Source organism: Haemaphysalis longicornis, unplaced genomic scaffold, assembly GCF_048455015.1.
Source record: "Haemaphysalis longicornis isolate Haplotype H1 unplaced genomic scaffold, Haemaphysalis longicornis Haplotype H1 scaffold_10, whole genome shotgun sequence".
Lineage (NCBI taxonomy): Eukaryota > Metazoa > Arthropoda > Arachnida > Ixodida > Ixodidae > Haemaphysalis > Haemaphysalis longicornis.
The window spans coordinates 108,895,783-108,916,557 of record NW_027526204.1 but is presented as its reverse complement, the minus strand read 5'-3'; the positions used below and the strand labels follow the sequence as shown (position 1 = coordinate 108,916,557).

At 47.5% G+C, this 20,775-nt stretch overlaps 2 protein-coding genes across 2 annotated transcripts; both read right to left on the bottom strand.

The window, feature by feature from the left end:
* Positions 1-3,534: 3,534 nt before the first annotated feature.
* Positions 3,535-4,547, bottom strand: LOC144160014 (uncharacterized; the record flags this gene model as incomplete). Its single annotated transcript, XM_077691638.1, has 3 exons — positions 3,535-3,806; positions 3,886-3,987; positions 4,196-4,547. Coding segments are annotated over 3 exons (726 nt in total), but the record flags the coding sequence as incomplete, so codon positions are not given.
* Positions 4,548-4,572: 25 nt separating this feature from the next.
* Positions 4,573-5,798, bottom strand: LOC144157899 (uncharacterized). The gene has a single exon (XM_077688615.1). It carries the CDS (start codon positions 5,728-5,730, stop codon positions 4,582-4,584), a length of 1,149 nt encoding a protein of 382 aa, XP_077544741.1. The 5' UTR covers positions 5,731-5,798; the 3' UTR covers positions 4,573-4,581.
* Between the last annotated feature and the right edge of the window lie 14,977 nt (positions 5,799-20,775).

Below are 20,775 nucleotides of genomic sequence, written 5' to 3'. Positions count from 1 at the left end.
TCCTCCTCCTCCCCGTGAGTGCACTTTTCCTATAACGCATTAAGTCGATATGGCTGTGAGAAATGAAACCGAAATATAACCCAAAGCCTGAACAAACATAGTGATTTTGTATCTTTACCGTAGACGTAACTCGTTTTGCTCAATAAACCTCCATACTGGTTAGAAGCCTGGTATAAAACGAGAGCGCGCCTATGCACACAGTAGGTTATTTGGAAATCAACCTACATTTTTTTGCGCGCCACAGTGCATGTCCGCATACTTTCATGCCATGACAACGGAAAGTGATGTGGTACAATACTTTCGAGCGTTTGGAAAGGTTACAAAAACTGTTTTACGTTAAAAATGATTAACGGGAATCGCAATGCCTTCTGCCAAAACCGACAGCCCCGAAGGCCTGTAATTTGTCTTGGTCTTGTATTTGCGCTGTTGTCGGTTACTAGCAGGTGGCTGTTACCTTTGTTCGAAAGATTGCTTAACACAGAAGCTGACGCCCAGCTCCGACTCTTCGCGCTCCACACAGGACCGGCTTTGCAAGGTAAGGGGCGACGCTGGCAATGTTTCTTCCGTAGCGGTATCCAAAACTATACTTCAACTCATGCCTTTAGCTAGTGTATGCGATTTTGAGTTTAATATTTTGATAAAAATTTACGCACAGGCAAAATCTGGTGCGGATAAGCATCGGGCGTGAACCGAACGCAATGAAACGGCAGGGAGAGCGAGCCCGACTGAAGCAGACGACAAAAGCAAGAATCCCTAAGCTGACGTCACGGAGGCGCGCTTCGCAGCGCCGCCCGTGGACGCGCTCACCGCCAATTATGGCGGTAGCTGACTGCAAGTTTCATGGCTTGCTTTGAGCCCTCGGCTAGGGGTGGCATATTCAGCCGTTGTTGCTGGCCAGGAAACGTTTATAAAGTTGAGCACAACTTCAAGTTTCGAACACACATGTTCATTTATTCATACATTCATCTGAACAACGCAAAAAACAGATCGCACAACACTTGTTACCTTTTCTAGCAAACGTAGGCACATGACTAGAATTACACAAACAGCAGAGCACGCAGTCGATCAACATTTACTGGCAGCGGCGCATTTTAAGAAACTTTTGCCGTCGCCTTTTACCCTCGCGCTCATTGTTGAGGCCCTTGACAAAAAACCGAAATCTCAACAGAACATAAAACCTTACAACGGCAGATAAAACTTCCTTTTCATGCTTTGGACAGCCAAGTTGAGGGAACAACAGTGTCTGCAGCTCACTGGAAAATTCAAGCAAACTCGTCTCATGGAGCTCGTTCTTGCTAAAAAACGTGGTAAATGCATCTTCCATGGCCTTTACAGCAGTTGACAAGTTCTGGCTAGGATACACGAGGCCCCCGTTGTCGAAATGGCTAGTAAAGTACGAAGCAGTGTCGGCACTTGCTTCGGCTTTGCTTACACAAAGGCAGCCTGCACACTGTGGACAACAGTTCTTTGCAATTATCTTTCTTGCCACATAGCCTGTAGTGTAGTAGATCAAAGCACTGATGCTCTTTTCTCTGTGTACGACGCATGGTCACCGCTAGACACGAGAGCTTGAACTACATCATCAGCTTCACCGACATTCCCGTGGTCAAGCAGGTCATCCATTTTGTCTAAAAGGGACGTTCTCGTCATTTCACGGAGCTCATTTGGACTCAGCAGTGCCTTTATCACGTCCGGGGCACAGTTTCCTCCTCTAGGTGTCTTCGCTAGGTTGTAGAATGCAAGCAGATTGACCGTGGTCAGGAACTGCGAAACTGTCGGGTGGTCATTACTCCCTGATGACTGTCTAATGATGCCAAACAGGTTTTCCAGTTTATCCTGGCTCAATCTGGATGTTAAAAGATACCTGAAGCCCAAAGTCGACGTCAGATAGGACAACAAGCCCAGTGTGCTCGTGATGGTAACCCTTAGACCAACAGCCGTGTTTTCTGCCAGAAAACCACCACCTTCCGCAAACTTTTTTTCCGTTTTTTTTCCCTTGCATGCTGCTCCCATTCCTGCAGGTACTCTAGGAATCCTTCCAGAAACCGCATGTTTGGGCTACCTGGCTTCAGCGCCGTCTGGCTTGTCCGCGATGTCATCACACGAATCAGGCGATTCATTTCTTTCACGAAATCCTCTGTTGGCTGCACGGTCTCATATGAGGATCGAATGTGTTCTCTATAAATGAACAGTGCTTTGATGACCTGGTCACTGAACAGTTGAAACGCGAGGTCCACTTTCATTTTGTCAAAGCTGTTGGGCTCGAGGTGTGCGTTTGTAATTTTTGGCATCGCTTTCAGTGTTACATTTTCACGATCTTTTTCGAAGGCCGCTTGTAGAATACCACTGTGGACATCTCCAGCTGGTGTCAGGTACCCTTTTTCAACGAATCCATTTCTCACATTCTTGAGAAGGTGGGGAAAATCTGACAAAAAATAGAGTTTCCTTTTGGAGTCCACTGGGTGCTCGGTACTGCTCCGAACGTGGCTTGCGGAACCTTGAGAAAAGTAAACTTGGTATCAGTTACTTCATCACATTTAAACATTGGAAACGTTACGGAGATACCCAATTTTAGTTTCATGTCTTTTAATTACTCCGTAACGATGCATATGACCTCAGAAGAGTTGAAACTTCAGCTTGTTAGGTTATAACTCTGCAAAAAGGCGCAAGTGTTTGCCTCCTTATCGCTCCGTCCCGTCTGTTGCGCTGCCGCTTTCGTACGAATGCATAAGACATTGGCTTACATGGGAAATTACGATGTATTCACTTACGAATGATCAATAACTTACAAATAAATAATTTCTTACGATGTTTCTGTTTGAAGAACCGAACGATGCATATCTGTTAAGTCAATTAAAAGTTGAACGCTTACGTTGCGCGAAGCATAAAAAACTACTATAACAATATACGTGCGCCGTTTTATTACCTTCATAGCTTCAGTAAGCCTGCCTTTCTATGCCTCACGTGACCTATACCACAACATTGACGTCACAACCATTGTTTGGTATAGTTGAAACCGAAACAACATGTGAAAAGAATTCCTTGTTTTTAAATTATTTAGCGATTTTAGAAGAACACATGGGGTAGCCTCGTGTTTTACTGACATCCAAGGCATCCTTGCAAAGAAAGCGCTCAAGCAAAAAATTAGCAGTGGCTTAATTAACTCGGTCATGCCAGGGTATAGTAGCGTGAGCTAAGGTTCAACTCGTTATTCCTAGCTTTCCTGGTTGTCTAGGATTAGCTTGATTATCATGCTTACTGCTACTTCAACGTCATACACACGGTATACGCATTATGTGACACATGTATATTTATCAAGCGGCTCCGACGCAGCGTCACCAGCGTCACCCATCGCCCCAGAGCTTATCTGGTTTCACAGGCGCACGCCGGTTTTGCTGCGACGCACGCCATCGGTTCCACACCCAGCCACCCCTCGCATGATCACCAAGAGGAGGCCGCCACGTGCTGTGCTTGCGCAGCACGGCTCTCCAGGAGCCACGCGAAACTGCTCAACCTCGGCCAGTGTAGCTCACGTTACAAGAATGGGTGCCTATATATTACTTTAGAGCTGCACTCGCACTGCACGGTGGGAGCAATTTTGCATATTGCGTAGAAAACAACCTTACCGCGTATTCCGAACAGCTCCCACATTTTCCTGTTCCAGCTGGCGCCGTCGCATGTGATGGAATCCACAAATAGACCAGCTTTTTCCGCAAGCACCGTCGTTCCCAAAATGATTCTTGCTAGTGTTGGGGCTTTCACATTGCCCCTTGAGGCGAAAACACCAAGGATTTGTGTCCAATTTCCTATAGAAAGATAACAGTTAACATCTGACAGTTGGGCGTCGTACAAGGTTGAAATCTACGAAGAAGAAAAAGAGCTTACCGATGAATGGCTGGAACAGCACAATCATGCCATGGTCTGCCAGCACGTTCTTCTGGTCAGCAGGTGTATGATCTCCAAGGTCGACGAAGCCTTCAATATCACCTGAATTGCAGAAAAAGCACGCAAGGAACATCCTGCTTTATACCCCGATATCTCTTATCACAGATGGGGCTAAAACAATAAAAAGAAACATAATCGCGACTTTGTGAATATTGTCAAGCACTGCTAGGTTACGGAAATCGTAGTGAATCAGCTGACACCGCATTTTCCTCATTTACACGTCCCAAGAATTGAGTGAAGCTGTACTCACCAGCTGATTTGACAGTCAGGTGCTCCGAAAGCTTTATTTCGTCGATGAGGAGGCCACCATGACGACTGTAAACATCCATGGTCTTCGTCTTTTCATGCAGAGCATTGAAGATATTGGCACTGAGGCCAAAGCCGCCCTTGAACCGCTGGAGGTACTTCTGAAAACATGTTCGTCCTGGTAAAACCATGATGGCTTCTCTGCGGAGATGCTCGTACAACTTGGGGCTTCGCATCTTCATTAGCATACACTCCAAAATCCACTCATCGTCGTATTGCATGCCTTTGTGTGACTTCCTTCGAGCAGCGAGGAAACAACTCTTGACCGCTAGCTGCTGCTTTGATGGAAGGGATTTGATTTTGTTGTCAAATGTTTCTTCACTGAGAGCCTCATTTTGCTCTTTCATATGAGCTACCTGTGTCACTGCATTCGCCAATCTTTTTTTGGTTCTTGATAGATTTCGAGAAATGTTTTTGCGCTGTTTTTTTTTCATCGGGATTGCTTGAACTCTGCCTTTTCCTTTTTCTGCACGCTTGGTTTTGAGCCAGGACTCTCTGGTACTTGCAGAAAGCACATGATTGTCCATCGGTCTTCGTGGATAGCAAGCACTTGGCCGAAAAAATCATGTCTCTGTAGGAAATGTGTTTTCCTGAGGCAGGCTTTATGCCGCATCCGCAACAAAGACTGGTCAAAGACACTTCTTTGATGAGGGATTCAGCCTCTTCGCAAGTTGTGAGGGTATGCTTACCCTTCTCTCTCCCCCTCAGGTACACTGTGGCCACCACCATTTTCCCATCTTCCGAAGGCTTCCCAAACACGACCATCTTTTCAATGAAAAGGTTGGCGAAGTTATGTTCTTCAGCTTCACAATAGGCGTAAGCTAAAGAGTCTACTGGCAGAGAAGGTACTTTCATCCATGTCACTGGAATTGAGATGCTGGAGAATGGGTGGAGACTCGTGGTTGGCAGTCGTTGGGCAGTATCGTTTTGCGATGTATTAGTGCCTAATGCTTCAGAACCACAGCTTGGGTTGCGGTTTTGAGTTTCAGGAGCTCCGGTGTTTGCACCAAATCCTTCCAGGCCCACAGATTCGGCAATCTCAATGCCTGAGCCAAACTCAGATACCTTCGACGCAGCATGCTTACGACGCTTTGCTGGGGGCTCTTGCTCATCAAAAATTCCGCTTTTCCTCTTTGCTGTCACTTTAGACACGATGTGTTTTCGATCATCTGGGAATATCGTAGGTATGGCGTCAGGTTTCAGGCGCGGTTTATCGCGGGGATGCTCGTTGGTAACGCCATTTACGATGACGCTGAACGTGCGCTCGATGCAACTCTTCTCAAAGTGCCTCTCGCAAACCACTGCAGCTGTCGTCAGCCTCCTGTCTTTTCTGTTGATGCTGCGTTCCCATTCTGCAAGCCGCGCAGCATCGGATGGCGCAGTAAACATGGAAACACGCTCCTTGTTCGAGCGGTAACCGCTTTTACAGAGCGGGACAAAGCAAGTTTTCTCTTTGCACTGTCGCTTTGGCTTTGACATTTTTCTGCACGGTTACACGTAGGTGACAGGCGTCGGAAGACTACAATCAGGAACTCAATCCATGAGTTGACCAGACGGTGAAATCGCGCAGCCCGGATACACGCTCGCACAGATAACTTGTGGAAGCGCACATCATGGCTTGCATGAGCAGACACTCACAAAATACGGTAAATGCTGCACCTCGGTGCATAAAAACACGCGCACAAGCAGTTTGACCACGCACACACACCGCGAACTTGAAGCATTAACAAGCGACAAAAGCGCATCGTCTGCTGAGGCGCCCTCACACTGTCGTCTGCTAAGAAAGCACCCTCTCGGCAAGCAGCGCCATCTGCCGCCATCGGTGGGCTTTCATTGCAAACGGCGCCACCCTCTCCCATAGCGCATCGCTGGCGGTCGGCACACTAGCCAGTATATTCTAGGCACTGTACTTCTAGTACACCATACCCATGCCTTCATGGCGGCCATGCAGGATGCAGCCTCGGGCCGCGAGTGACCTTGGGTTCCCGTGCAATGCGTGTGCGAGTGATTCGATAGTCAGTTGTGCAGCGATAGTGTGGTGGTTAGCGATAGCGTTGGTTACACGAAAAGTCACGATTCCGCTCATGAGTGTGACAACCAAATCTGCAATTCAACCCCAGCCTCCGCGCACACCTACGAGCGAGTGCGAGTCGGTCATGGCACAAAGGTTGCAACGTGAGCGCAGTGGCCCGCTTGACAGCAGGAACTACTGCATCATTAGCAAACTGTTGCCCTCTGAACACAAAGTAATACCTCGACGCCAAGTGTACTTGAGTGCAGCACAGTACGATCTACCTACCGCCAGACGCGTATGAAGTAGCCGCCGCAGATCGGCTGATTGCCAGCCGCCGCGCTCTGACGTCAGACGTGAGTTGTTTTGCTGGGTGTGAAACATTTAGCGCACGAGAAAGCCAGCGCTAAATCTGTGTACGCGTGAACCATTTCTCCAAAGAAAGTATTCGGTTTCTGTACTCAACCACGTATTAGAGGGCACCTACCAGACAAAGTCGTGGATGCGGTGCGCGTGCACTTGGGTCGAAATCCTCCTTCAAAATCCCCCGACCTCCCTGGTAGACATCGTCTGGACCCCGGCGCACACCGGCTTGGGTGGAAATGAGGCAGCACACAACACAGCACGAGGACTTACTATCCGTGCCGGTGCCAGCCTCGTTCCCTACCACGGCGCCAGGTCAGCCAGGGATCACCTAATCACGTACCATGATATCACTGCGCATTACCGCCTCGCTCGCCGTCAATACCCTCCTGCCCACCCTGAGCTGACCAACGATCAGGAGCGCTTCTGGCGACTCCTGCAGACGCACTCTTTGGCCTGCCGAGCACTTCTGCACCGAATTCCCCCCTCGCAATTCCCATCGCCAAATTGTCCACTCTGCGGGGACCTAGCCACGTTGGTTCATTCCATGTGGGCCTGTCCTCAAGACCCCTTTCCACCCGTAGTTAATGAAGAGCAGTGGGAGGGAGCGCTGGGCAGCTCGGACCCAGAGGTCCAGATACTTCTGGTCACCCGTGCTGCCAACGTCGCTGCCGGCCTCAAACCGGCGGCCACACCGCTTCCGTACACCAGCCTAAGGCTCAATAAAGTGATTCCTCCTCCTCCTCCGCGGCGGCAGCCAAATGCAGCGTCGGACTTATGCCGTTCGCCGCCGCGGTTTCATCCTCCGAGGAATCGAAGTGCTCGAAGGTAGGAAGAGCGCCACCACTTAATGTGAGTGCGAATAATATTATACCTGTTGACGTCACTACCGATAATCGGTCTGAAACGCAGCAGACGACGTGCGCTGGTGTTTCTTTTTTCTTCTTCTTCGAGATGCGGGCGCAAAGAGCATGCGCTGGCACGGTGGCCACCGACATGGCGGTTTTCAGTGTTGCCAGGCGGAGAAATCGCCCGCTAAACTTTTCATTGAATACCGCCTATACGTGTCACCACCCTGTACGGCGGACGCGTGAATCAAGGGACCCTAGGCTGCAGGGCGGTCTGTGATGTCATTGCGGACCACAAAAACACACGATTTAGAGGGGAAATCAAACTTTTAACTTAAATTGATTAATTTCCCGGTGAACAAAGCGTCGTTTGCATTCGGACAAGCGGGGGGGGGGGGGGGGCACTATAAAACACGAAATCTTTCGAATAACACAAGCCTCACACTGGAAGCTGCTGGAAGTTCATAGTCTGGCAGGGAAAGTTTTTTAAGCGTACACTCACCTGAAGTGTGTCCCAGAAGTATTACAACAAAACACTTTCCCGAAGCCGCGTGTGTCCGAGCTGGGAGCCATAAGTTGCACACCTCTTTCTTGAGACGACGCCACTTCTGCCACCTCGACTAAATTCTGAAGGCGTCATTTCACCAATACACTGTTCACACTAAAATCGCTACAGTGAACGAGAAGCCACCGCTGAGAGCGCAACGAACTTTCCAGTTTTCTTTCACACACACTACCAGCGTTATCGCTGCTGACAGTAAACCTACTGTAGTCGCTGGCACAGCTAACGACAGACGTCGACACGGAAGGACGGTTTCAGCTAAATGTAATACCACAAAAGAGGAAACGGTTTGAAACACAGCTAGAGCGCATTCCCGGTGCAAGACGGCTTCCTGGCATGGAGGCTTCCCGGCATTCACTGCCCCCCAGATTTGAAAATTTGAAAATAATCAGTAAGTTGCATCTCAATTTCTTCCACATTTAAATTTAAAAAAGATTTGCAAACTAATTGCAGAATTCATAATAATTTTCTACGGCTTTATTAGCAAAACCTACTCTTCTTTTTGTGTGCGGTCCTAAAAAACACCGCCTTCACGACATTCCCTTCCCCACGCATAAGCTTCGCAAATCTGCCACAGCTTCGCACTTGTTTTGTTGTGTAAAGCAGCCGCCTGTGGCGCTAGTATCTTACCCCATTTTTGGCGCGGTTGTTTGAATGTGGAATAACGAGCTGCAATGATTGATAGCGGTTCTAATCAGGAAACACTGTTGAGACTGGATTTTGCCCTACCTGATAAGCATCCGTGTAAGTGTGACGCCGGCATTCGACGAAAGATTTATGCCGGTGTGCAGTCAGTTCGTTAGCAGCATCGTGCGAGTATATCAGTGCTTTGCTATAAAACAAAAAAAAACTTTGCTATAAAATGTGTCAACATTATACCAACGCTGCCTATTTGAAGATGAAACAAGGGTACATATAGACGTTCAGTTTGTTTTAAGGAATAAAGAGTTTTCGCGCCTGAAAGTGGATCAGCTTGAGAAAGCAGCTTGTCTCGATTAAAACGAACAGCGACTGCTTTCGTACGGGTACGCCGTTGCAGCGCAGCGCGTAAGGTGAAATATACTTTGCAAAATGTTTGTGTGGGCGTGTGTGTAGAGAAGGGGAAGCACTCTGCACTACCTCTGCACCAGGCCAGAATTCTTACGCAATATGCATACGTGTCGAACAATTTCAGAGCTTGCCTATTGGCCACTATTGCAAAACGCATCTAACATGCTCAAAATAGGGCAAAATTATTTTATAGAGCACCGCCCAGGCCTAAGCGACGCGCAGGCGGAGATTTGGAAGAATAATTGTGCGGTAAGTCGGCAAGCTTTACGCCAATTCACTCCGTACGCGTGCGAGCGAGTACATGTGATAGCAATCACTTACCCCCTACCTACATGCAGAGCGCCGATATCGATTATAGGCTACTGTTTCGCGATTCCAGTGCTTTGGGGACGTAATGATTTGGAGTAGATGCACCTGGCACTGAAGGTATCAGCCAAAAGATTGCGTGCAAATGCTTCCTACGTGCAAATCACCGAGATTCTAACTGCGCCAGCGCTGCGCTCCTCTCACGACAAAAGCAAACGTGCAGCGAACTGTCGCAAAGGCGTAGCGACGACTTGAGCAATACGTAGCGGTGCGCGTAGTTTGTCAAAGCACGCATCCTGGGATCCAAAGCAAGCGCAATGCCTGAGAGCCTGAGACGCCACAGCAGGACTGCTTTCAAATGGGCGCCGCCATTTTGGCTACAGCTTCAGTGGAAGTGACGTCGGTGACATCACGATGCTGGGGCGCTATTTAGGGGGGGGGGGGGGGTCGGCCTGGTCCCTTACAGGATATGGTTTGGGAATACGCTGCTGGGCGCTTGCGGAAGGGGGTGTGGTTTGACCTCTAGCGCGCAAGGGCAAAACTGGTCACCCCGCGAATACTGCTCGAGGTAGCGTAGAGTAAAAACCAAAACCAAAACGTTTAGACGAGCCACGGCATGAGGGAATAAGCGCTTTGTACGACAGATAGTGTCGCCTTGTCGCTGAAACTGACCAAGATCAAGCAGCCGCAACCTTCACTCCCACATGTTCAGCCACACAAGCGTAGGTGGCGTCTGTTATTTGTGTGTCAGGGCAATTTAAAACCATCTTGGCTAACCTTCGGTAACTGGAAAGCAGAAATTGTAAACGCAGCAACTCCCTTCTAAAACGCTCATTCGGCGTCAAAGTAACGCTATCGCGTCCAACATGTCACTGCAACTTTTTCTGATGCAAAAATAACTGTCGGACGGTCTTCTTCATCCTGATCGATAGCAACGTGGTGTTGGAATTGCGCCTAACTTCATTAGCTTGGGCAGACGTTAGTGGGACTTCTTCTGTTGAAATAACAATGGGACACGCGGCGTTATCACGCGCATTTGGAGGCTGCTGTGAGCGGCCTCTGATTCTGATGCGCATGCTTCCGTTCCATCACCTATGTGACGCCCGGCCGCCGGTAATGGCCGCGTTTTTCAGTTTAGGTTCCCAAAACACCAATCTTCACGAGCTGTTTGCGTCGCGCGCATTCACGCTTGAAACGCAGTATATTTGCATGTCGCACTCTTTTTATTGGCCCTGTTGGATGGCCTTATTTTTACGCCGTCGAAAATTTGAGTGCAGTTGGCCTTTAGGGAAAAGCTTCAGTATAACAAGCAGCGGGACTGCGTGCTTTGTTAGGCAAGCGGATGTTGGATTAGCAGCAACGATGTTGTTTTAGCCCACTCCCTCCTCTGCTTCGTTTTAAGTGGATTGTCTTCGTCGTACGCAATCCCAGTAGGCTACTTCTTCACTAAACGTCCAACGGGTAGTCAGCTTCCCGAGCTAGTACTCTTTGTGGTGAAAAAAGGAAAAAAAACCTGTGGTTGCCGCATAGTGCAACTTGTCACCGACCACCACCGAGTCAAAATGAAAATGCTGGACCAGGGCACTCTGGCGTTTGAAGTAGAACCCCCGTGCGACTGTAACAAACCTGTACTCCCAAGTTTCGACTCCTGCGATGTGCTGAAGAATGAAGAACGCACGCTCATGACGTAGGACCTAAGGGGAAAATTTAGGTATCTTACCTAAAGTATGTGTATGACCTGCAGGAGAACCTGACGGTGAAACCGGTCCGTTATCTACACCGAAAGCCCGTCCATACGAATAATATCGAAAAGATGAACGTGAGAAGGACTATTCAAGTTCTGCCTCCGGCTGTGACCGCTGCCTTGTAACACCTAAAAGAACAAGCCAGGCACACATGCAGCCCATTGTTCGCAACTGCAGGCCACACCATCACATTCATGAGGAACTTCTATCAGGGGTTCATACTTCTGGACATGAGCAATACAACCCGGCACCTGCGCCAAAAGTTCCCCGATGTCCGGCACTACGGCGATGCTGACTATGACAGGCTTGAGTGGCTGGAGGTTACCATGCCTATGTACTTGGAAGATGTTAAAAGAAGTTGCGGCGATCCAAGCGAGTTCCTCACGAAGGAGATGTATGAGGAATTTTCTATCACCACCTACTCTAGTGTTTCCTGCATAAGGTACCTTCTGAAAACCGATAGCTTCCTGTTCGTGCATATACCGAATAGAGAAACGGAGCGAGAGCCCGTTGTCTTACCAATTGAGCTACGAGCACACGCAGATACAGGGGAGACAGACGGTGTATTCACCGAGCCCAGCTGTGGGTTTACCCCCTGCGTTCTCGCTGAATGCCACGTGATAGCGTCACGCGACCTCTCGCGCCTCTGTGCGCTCCGTCCACGGCACGTGTGGCGGTCGTGTGCACCAGTGGTTTGTCCAGGTAGACCTCGAAAAGTTTGGACTCGTGTGCAATACCGATACCAAACAACCGACTACCATACGTGGAATGTGCTTTGAGTTAACTTTCACGAATAATATAACTGCGCTGAAAACGCAAAGTCTGAGTGCGTATCACACCGGTCATCAGTCCGTTCTGAACATTGTGCTGAAGTGAAAAAATAAATAACGTGTTACAGGTACAGTGTAACGTGTGAATAACGCAACCGGGCCGTAGGCACCCGTGGTAGGTGGTGTATAAAGCGTCGCTTTCGAAACGCCCTCCACAGGGTGCATTGGCCCGCACTTTTTTGGAACGCAGTGCATAACGCAGAAAAGTCTTGCGAAAAGAAATATGCTCGGTTGTGGAATGCAGGCACAGAATTGTTTACAAAATCCCGCAGTCTTGTCAGGACGTTGCATTGACGATCGCCTGCGTGACTACGAGAACTTTCTCAAAGGGTCATGCTGGCAGTCAGCTTGCTGTGCATTGGAAAAAAAAAGAAGAAAGGGCACGCGTGACCCACGAGGCTTTCTGTATCGCACAATGCTGCGACGAGTGTATTCGTATGCCCAGTGTCTAGCGTGAACGGAAAAGGGATCGCATATCTTTCGAATTGATACGGGTTTCTTACCATCATTGTGTGCTTTAAGAATTCGTACAGCACCGTCGCCTTCTTCTATTTGTTATTTATTGTTGCGTAGATTTGACTCTTTCGTACAAAGGTTGCGCCCTAATGCAATAAAAAAGATGTGGTTGATAGTCAGTGCACATGTTTGTCTCCTCCTTTCTCGTGTCCCGTCTTCGGGCTGTTGTAATCGCTTAGTTCGTTTTTTTTATTTTGCCACCCTCTGATTGGCTAGGTAGCGCACAAAATAGGCGTCGCTGAAGGAACGACGGGCAGTGTGTTGCTGGAACTACGTGCGTCGCCTCCCTTCTTGGGCAAGTCGGCGGTCGTCCAGGCAGCTGGTGGCAGCGGTGGCGACGGAAGGGAGCGTATACTTCGGCGTTGGTCTTGGCGTCGGATTTGGTGAGAGCACGGTTTTATTATTATTATTATTAGAGTACCCTCAGGGCCTTTACGGCGTTACAGAGGGGGTGGGTACAGTGCATGAAAACAGGTAACAGTGTAGAAGTACAGGCAGTATGTAAACACAAGCATATTTCCGGAAACCAGGTTACTACTGCATTACATGTACAGAAAGTGCATTCTTGAATGATGCCGGATCTTCAATGGACACAATGTGGTGGGGAAGGTGGTTCCATTCCTCAGACATTTTGGGGAGAAATGAATCTGAGAATGCGTTGGTGCGGCCAGATGGAACGTTGTTGCCTTGAACGGATGGTCGATGCGGGATGATATGTACGTGGGCCGTGAGAAAAGGTCGCGTCTTATAGATGGGTTATGGAAATAGATTTTGTGAAACAGAGAGTCGTGAAATTTTTCTGCGATGGTGCAAGCTTGGTAGAACCAGGTTATTTTTCATTAGTGAAACACTGGAGGTACGGGAGTAGTCGGAAAGTATGAATCGAGCTGAGCGGTTTTGTACAGATTCCAGAAGAGAAATTAGGTTTTGTTGTGCAGGGTCCCAGATTGCCGAGGCATACTCTAGTTTAAGGCGAATTAGTGTCCGATAAAGTGTTAACCTGAGGGGGGATGGATCATGAGAAATTACGGCGTATATATCCTAAGGAACGGTTTGCGCTGCTGCAGACATAATTAATGTGTGTGTGCCATGTTAAGTCATTGCTGATATGAACACCAAGATACTTGTAGGATGTAACGTATTCGAGAGTGGCTCCGGTAATTTTGTAATTAAAGGGATGCTGGGAATACCGTTTGCGCGTAATGGTCATGCTTTTGCATTTGTTTGTGTTAAGTATCATGTGCCATTTGCTGCACCATTTAGAGACAGTGTCGAGGTCGGCGTGTAAATTAAAGTTGTTCGTTCGGTCACAAATTTCGCGAAATTACGCAATCATCAGCGAATAATTTTATGGAGGAATTTATACCATTGGGAAGGTCGTTAATAAATATTAAAAATAGCAGAGGACCTAACTCCGAACCCTGTGGTACACCGGATTTAACATCAGTAGGGGGAGAATTGCATTCGTTAGCAGTCACGAATTAGGTTGCGATTGGTCAAAAAGCATTCTGTCCACTTAAACACATTAGGGTCAATGTTTAGGGTACTGAGTTTAAGAAGTAATAATTGATGAGACACTTTGCCAAACGCTTTTTGAAAATATACAAAGATGCAGTCTACAGATGAACTGCGATCCAGAGCTGATGCAACGTCGTGTGTGAATGTTAGAAGCTGAGTTTCGCATGAGTAATTTTTCCGAAAGCCATGTTGAAATGGGCTGAAAAAGGAGTTGGATTCCAGGAATGATAGAAGGTTAGAATAAATGACGTGCTCTAAAAGTTTACAGGAAATAGACGTTAACGATATTAGGCAGTTTTAGCATATCGTTACCGTGTTGCCGGAAGCGCTGGCGACGGTGAAGCCTGTGCCGGTAAGTTGCCGTTCGCGGCAACTCTCTCGCCTCCCGCAAACACGGTAAACGGTAACGTAAACACGGTAACGATATGCTAAAACTGCCTATTGGCCGGTAATTTAAAGGAGAGCTTTGGATACCGGATTTGAAAACAGGGACGACCTTCCCCACCTTCCAATCAATTGGCACAGCACATCACTGAAGGGATTGAAAAAAGATGTGTGGCAGGATTATTGGCGAATAAACTTTGGTGTTTTTTAAGAGCTTGGGATTAATTTCGTCTACGCCACAACTGGAAGGTTTAAGGTCATGAATCAGCTTCATAATTCCAACAGGATCTACTACAATAGGATCCATAGGAAAAAAGTTGTAATCGCATAATTGCGGCACAACATCCGCAGGACAATTCGAAAACGACTTGGCGAATACTTGATTCAGAACGCGACAACATTCGTCACTGCGCATGACCTGGTTGTCAGCATATCTAAGAGATATAAGTTCTTTTTTATTAGGTCTAATTGTCTTCCAAAACATTTTTGGGTTACTTTGGAGAAGCGAGGGGAGAGTGTTTGTAAAAAAGACGTCCTTTGCTTTTTTTATGGCTGCACGATAAGCGTCGGAAATATTTTTGTAAGCAAACCAGCGGGATGTCTCATTTTTGCGTTTGGCTACACGAAATGAGCGTTTCTTTAGGTTTTGCAGTCGTTTTAGATCAGATGTGAACCAAGGTGAGCGTTGCTTGCCAGAAATAACAACTAAAGGAATATATTTGTTAGTCAAAAACGTAACTTTTTCTTTAAACAAGTGCCAACTGTGTTCAACCGTGCGATCAAAAAAGCCTACCATGTAGGCATCGATAAAACATTCGAGTTCTGTATTAATTGAAGCGTAGTCTCCTTTGGCGTAATTTCTTATTGCTTTGCTGTGTGTTAGCCGGCGCGAAACCTCAGCTTCTAAGGTAAAATGAATGAAACAATGAGCGCTTAAACCAGGAAGGAAAATTAGGAGTCGCACAAGATCAGGAACATTTCTCAGGACCAGATCTAGTATGTTAGCGGACGTCGGACCCACTCTGGTTGGTTTGTCAACTAGCTGAGTCAAATTAAAGTCGGGACACATGTTAAAAAATGTAGTACTATCTCCTGATAGATTACTGTAAGCAGAGAAGGGCACTGATCAGTTTATTTTGGGGAAGGTAAAGTCCCCGAGCAAGAACAACGGCGCTTGTGGAAATTTCAAGACCAGGTTGTTAAGAACGTCATGTATTTTGTCACAAAAGTCAGATGTAGCATTGGGCGGACGATAGCAGGCGCAAAACAGGGCGTTTTGATTATTTAAGTGTATCGAAACACAGATAATTTCTAAGACTGAATTTGTTATCACCATACTGGAAGTGAGACAATCGGCTGCAGCGATCAATACACCGCCACCAGGTTGATTACAACGATCAGCTCGGTATACAAAGTAATTTTTATCGCAACAAAACAATTCCGAGTTTGCCTACTATGTCTGCAGCGCAGTCATCAAAAAGGGAAAACAAGGCATCGCGCTTGTTAGTGACGCTGCGCACATTTGAAAATAAGACTGACAGGTTCTTGTCGTTATTTTTTGGGCGCGGGTCAGATGTTAGGATGACACGGTATCTGAACCACCGGACGTATCATCGATCTGCCTTGGCTTGTTCGTTTCCAGTTCGCATATGCTATCGGTAGCAGGAGAGTAGACATAGCACTTTTTGTTCAGGTAAAGCCTGTTATAGCGAATGGTAAACTGCTGGCCGCTATCCTTTCCGTACTCGTACAACTTTTTTCTCATGCTCCTCGTTGCCCTGCAAAAATCTTCGTTCACGACCACGTCAGACTCTTTCAGCTTTTTTTTGGAATTCAAGATGCTGTTTCTTCATTTGGATGAGGAGAACTTTACAATAATTGGCCGACATTTACCAGGAATGAACTTGCCTAACCTGTGGGCGCGAGATATTCGGTCGTCGCTAGTAGTCAAGTTTAAGTTCAATACGGAATTCAGAACTGCACAAACCTTTTCTTGTGGTTGTGCCCACGTCTCGGAAGAGCTGTCTGCAAGGCAATGAAATATTAAATTCTCCCTTCGTGAACGATCTTCAAAGTCATCTAGCCATTGGTTCAGCGCCATTACTTGTGGTTGATAATTTTGCGTGGGCAGCCCTTCGGGGCAGCTGTTTTTCAACTTCCGAAAGCCTATTATCGAGATCCGTAATCTGTTGCTCAAGGGATGATTGCGCCTCTTTCACTTCATTAATAGACTCCATCAGTTCATCGTGCTTTACATCTATCTTGTTATGCAATGACTTAATAAGGGAAAGCAGCTCGTTGTAGTGTTTGTCAGGAATATCCTTTGGGGGGCCGGGGTTTGATTGAATATCGCCAGACATGATCAGCAGTTTTACAACATGAACACATTCGCTTGTCACAGGAATCATTACACAAGGGCATGGAAGCAGCAGCAAGCAAACATTGTTTGATCTTTTGCTATAAAGGGAAGGAGCAGAACCCACCTGCACAAGAAAAGCGAAAGGGTTGCTGTAGACTCGCATTGTTGCTGCACTTCCATGCCCACTGGAGGCGATCCTCGGGTCCCAGCTGTTTAAGTAGAGCTGCGATGATGCGTCGGTCACTTTGGATGACGGCTGTGCGCAGAGGGCCGGGGAGTCGTTCTACAAAAACGGTTGCTGCGCTTGGCAGTCCGGAGTGTTTACTGCAGAATGCAACGCCTGGAAGCCTTTGCCGCCGAGTTGCGCAGTTGGCTGCAGTGTCTTAGCCGGGAGCGGAAGAATTTTCCACGAGGCAAGGAAGGTCAAAATCTGCACAACAAAAGCGAAAGGGTCGCTGTAGATGCGCATCGTTGCTGCACTTCCATGCCCACTGATATCGGCTTGTTTGACTTAATGTGAGCACTAACGCAATTTGCTTGGTAGTCGAGGATTTTTCACTTTTCTAGATATAAGCAGTACATCTAAGAGCGGAACTTTTGTTTCTGCAGTCATGATGGAGACGTCGGTAACAAAACCCAACCTAATGTTGCTCACCGAAGGGCTAGGTGTCACACGGAGAGAGCCCACGCGGGAGACAGACGGTGCACTCACCGAGCACATCTGCGGGTTTACCCCCTGCGTTCTCGCTGAATGCCATGTGATAGCGTCACGCTACCTTTCGCGCCGCTGTGCGCTCCGCTCATGGCACGTGTGGCGGCCGTGTGCGTTCCTTGTGCATGCGCTAGGATGCGGTTATATAAATATAAAAGGAATCTCACAACGCATGGCATCGCACTTCTTTTTCGTCTCTGCCACCGATCCCGTCGCCTCTGTCGTAAGCGACGGAAACAGAAGTGAGATCGTCTAACACCGGGTTTGAGTTTCCTTCATTTTGCAAAAAAAGTGTCCACTCATGTGCTACACCGATACAACTCAACCAACCACCATTCATAAATCCTGCATTCATTTAACCTTAACAAAGAACATGCAAGAAAGGGTATGGTTAAGTGCATTTCACTTGTCTCTGTTTTCATCTTTTGTAGAGCCACGTGTGTGAATTCAAGTGACGTTGCATGGGTAATCACTGTGGGTGTCGTTTACAGCTTCGTTTTCAAACCACCTTCGTAGGGTGGATTGGCGGGCATTTTTTGCCCACAGGGATCATTTTTGCTTACGTCGATGAAACCGTTGGGGGGGGGGGGGGTAGAGGTATACAGCTTTGCTGTAAAAAATGCCTGCAGTATGTGTTGTATTCCACTCCATGCCCATGATTCCACTCCATAGAGCCAGTAATGCGCAACGGCTCCTGGCCTCCCTGAAGGTGGTGCCTACATTTATTAATTGGTCCTTTCTACAGTGATGTTTTTGTAACTATAATAGTATATCACGGCTGTGATAGTATTGTTTCGCGTGCAGAGTATGTTATCCCAACTACAAATTCAGGCCGACCGATTACAAGCAACTTCTGAATAGAGTAGTTCCATATGAAAAGTCTCAAGCTATGAAAGCTTTGAATATGGGCCGTTTGATTATCCTTGCTCCTGATTTGTTCGTATGCGTGCCAGCACGAATCGCTGCGTAGTTTACGTAACTTTTGCTGTGCTCATTCATACCTCACTTACAGAAGCAATAGGTGCATGCGTCCTCAATTATGGCGCGGCCTTGATAGTTTCCGCGCCACAATACGTTTCCCCATTACATTTAGCACGCGCCTTCTTACAAGTGCAACTCATGGTGTATTAAAGTGAGGCGTCTTAAAGGGACAGACAACCGATTATTGTCGGGTATATATTCTCTATCCCAAATGAAAGGGCATCACTTAAAGCACCTTGACGAGAAACGGTTTTGCTGATAACGCCCTAGAACTTATTAAATCGAAATTTTTAGATCTGCGAATTTTTAAAATGTTTAGAAATACATATACAATTTAACATTGTACAAATACTTGTGTTAAAAGGTTTTCAATACGCACATAAACGTTTCAGCAGTTACAGTAGCTGCTAGGTTTGCAGGTCGGCTACCGAGTCGGCTTTCTAAGTAGAAAGCCACAACGCATTCACAAGGCCCACCTTCACCTGGAACCATAAAACCAGTCATGGGCACGTTACCGAAAAAAAGTAAGTGTTACAGTTACAGTTACCTAACCCAAAAAAGTAACTCTGTTACAGTTACAGTTACGAATTTTCCAAAAGTAACTAGTTACAGTTACAGTTACTGCAAAAAAGTAACGTCGTTACTTTTCCGTTACTGAAAAGATTTGGCTTATGTAATAGAAACGTACGAAGGCATGAAGGTAGTAAAAATTACAGGTAGTAAAGCCTATATGAGGGGAACCTAAAATGATGCACTCTCATGCCCAAACCAACAATCATTGTGTACGCCTGATTTTTTTTTATTACAGAAGTTTTGCTATCCATCACAAGGAACTTTATTTTTTTGTTGCTGCACTGTCGGTGTAAGAAATTTATTCGAAAACATCATTGTAGCACATAATTAGTTGTTTTTCAAAATTGGAATCAGAGAGGCCGAACTTATACTACCGAGCTGGATGACAACACAGCCGAAACAATCTTTCAATGTCAACTTAATAATCTTCGCCTGCAATGCTGTCGCTTGTCCACCCCGCGTAGTGAGAGTATGGGAGAAAGGGGGCGAAGGTGGCGGATCGACGGAAGGCCCGTGGAGGACTGGGGAAATGGACGTGGGAGTACATCGGTTGTCGAGGTGCTTTTGAAATATACTAAAAAAATGCGCTTCGTTAACTTTTTATTTCGTGCTTGTGGTCGGAGACGGAGATCAATTTGAGCCATTGCCAAAGCGACGTTTGTCTGTGAGCCCTCGGAGTTGTTCTCCCGCCCCAACCCACAGCCACCCCCATCCCCGGAATGAGACAAGATATTTCCAAAGGGAATAGAAACTAAAATGAACGCTTTACTGTTTCCCCTCTCCCCGCTGTCCTCAAAAAGGCGGATTTCACTGTCTCGACCGCGAAACACTGCTCTCACAATCCCAGCCTTCCTCAGCAATCACGTCGCCGATCCCAGGAACCCCTCCCTTCGTTTGCTTTGAGGCGTAGGCCGAACGAAGCTCGCCCAAGTATTCCTTGCACCCAACATTCAGAATCAGATGTAGCTACTGGTTTCGTTTCGGGCACAGCCCTCGAAATGAAGTCGCGAGGCTTTCCAAGAACATTTCTTCGTGCAGTGGCAGTGTGGTCAGACGTCTGCCGGCCAAGATGCTGGCTGGTGTGAGGGCACTCGGGGGCCAACATCGTTGGGGTCGTCGTATGTGTGGAGGGGCGTGAAATTTATTACTTCCTCGACCTCGTTCGAGTGCTGTTGACAGATCGATGAAGCCTCTAGACCAGGGGTCCCAAACGCGTGGTCCCAAATACGGCCAGGCGTCTCTAAAGCGCACAATGGTCGCAAGCAACGGCGACTCGTGAATCGAACACTCTACAGTGCGCACAGGGCTGGACAAGCACGAGGCCGCCGAGAGACTCCCCGCGGCGTTTTATGACCCCACAAACGGGGCTGCACGTCGCTAATGAGAAAGCGTCGCCCTGACCGGAGTTTTCCAGGCTTCGTCGAAAGTGCAAAGGTTTCAGTGCGTTGTGCGGCGTTTGTGGGTGTTTGTTTTCCTGTTCGCCTTTGTGTCAAACACTTCTACTGCGCCCCAGATGTGGCGAAAATGGTGCAGCCGCGCGTCGGCCAATAGGCTCTGGCGCGTCAACATGCATCCACGTGCGCTTAGACGCGTGTCGCAGCGTTATTTATGGCCTGGGTGAGAGCGATGTCGCTCTGCTGAGGAAAATACTGCCGCTTAGACTTAGAAACTTCGAGCCCTAAGTAGATCTCGTGGAACACCACGCACACGTGCACGCCTAAACATTTCTAGTCCAGATGTTTTTCACCCATGCGAAGGGAGTGAGC

Coding starts and splice junctions, on each gene's coding strand:
- LOC144157899 (XM_077688615.1), bottom strand. CDS start 5,730: ATGTCAAAGCCAAAGCGACAGTGCAAAGAGAAAACTTGCTTTGTCCCG.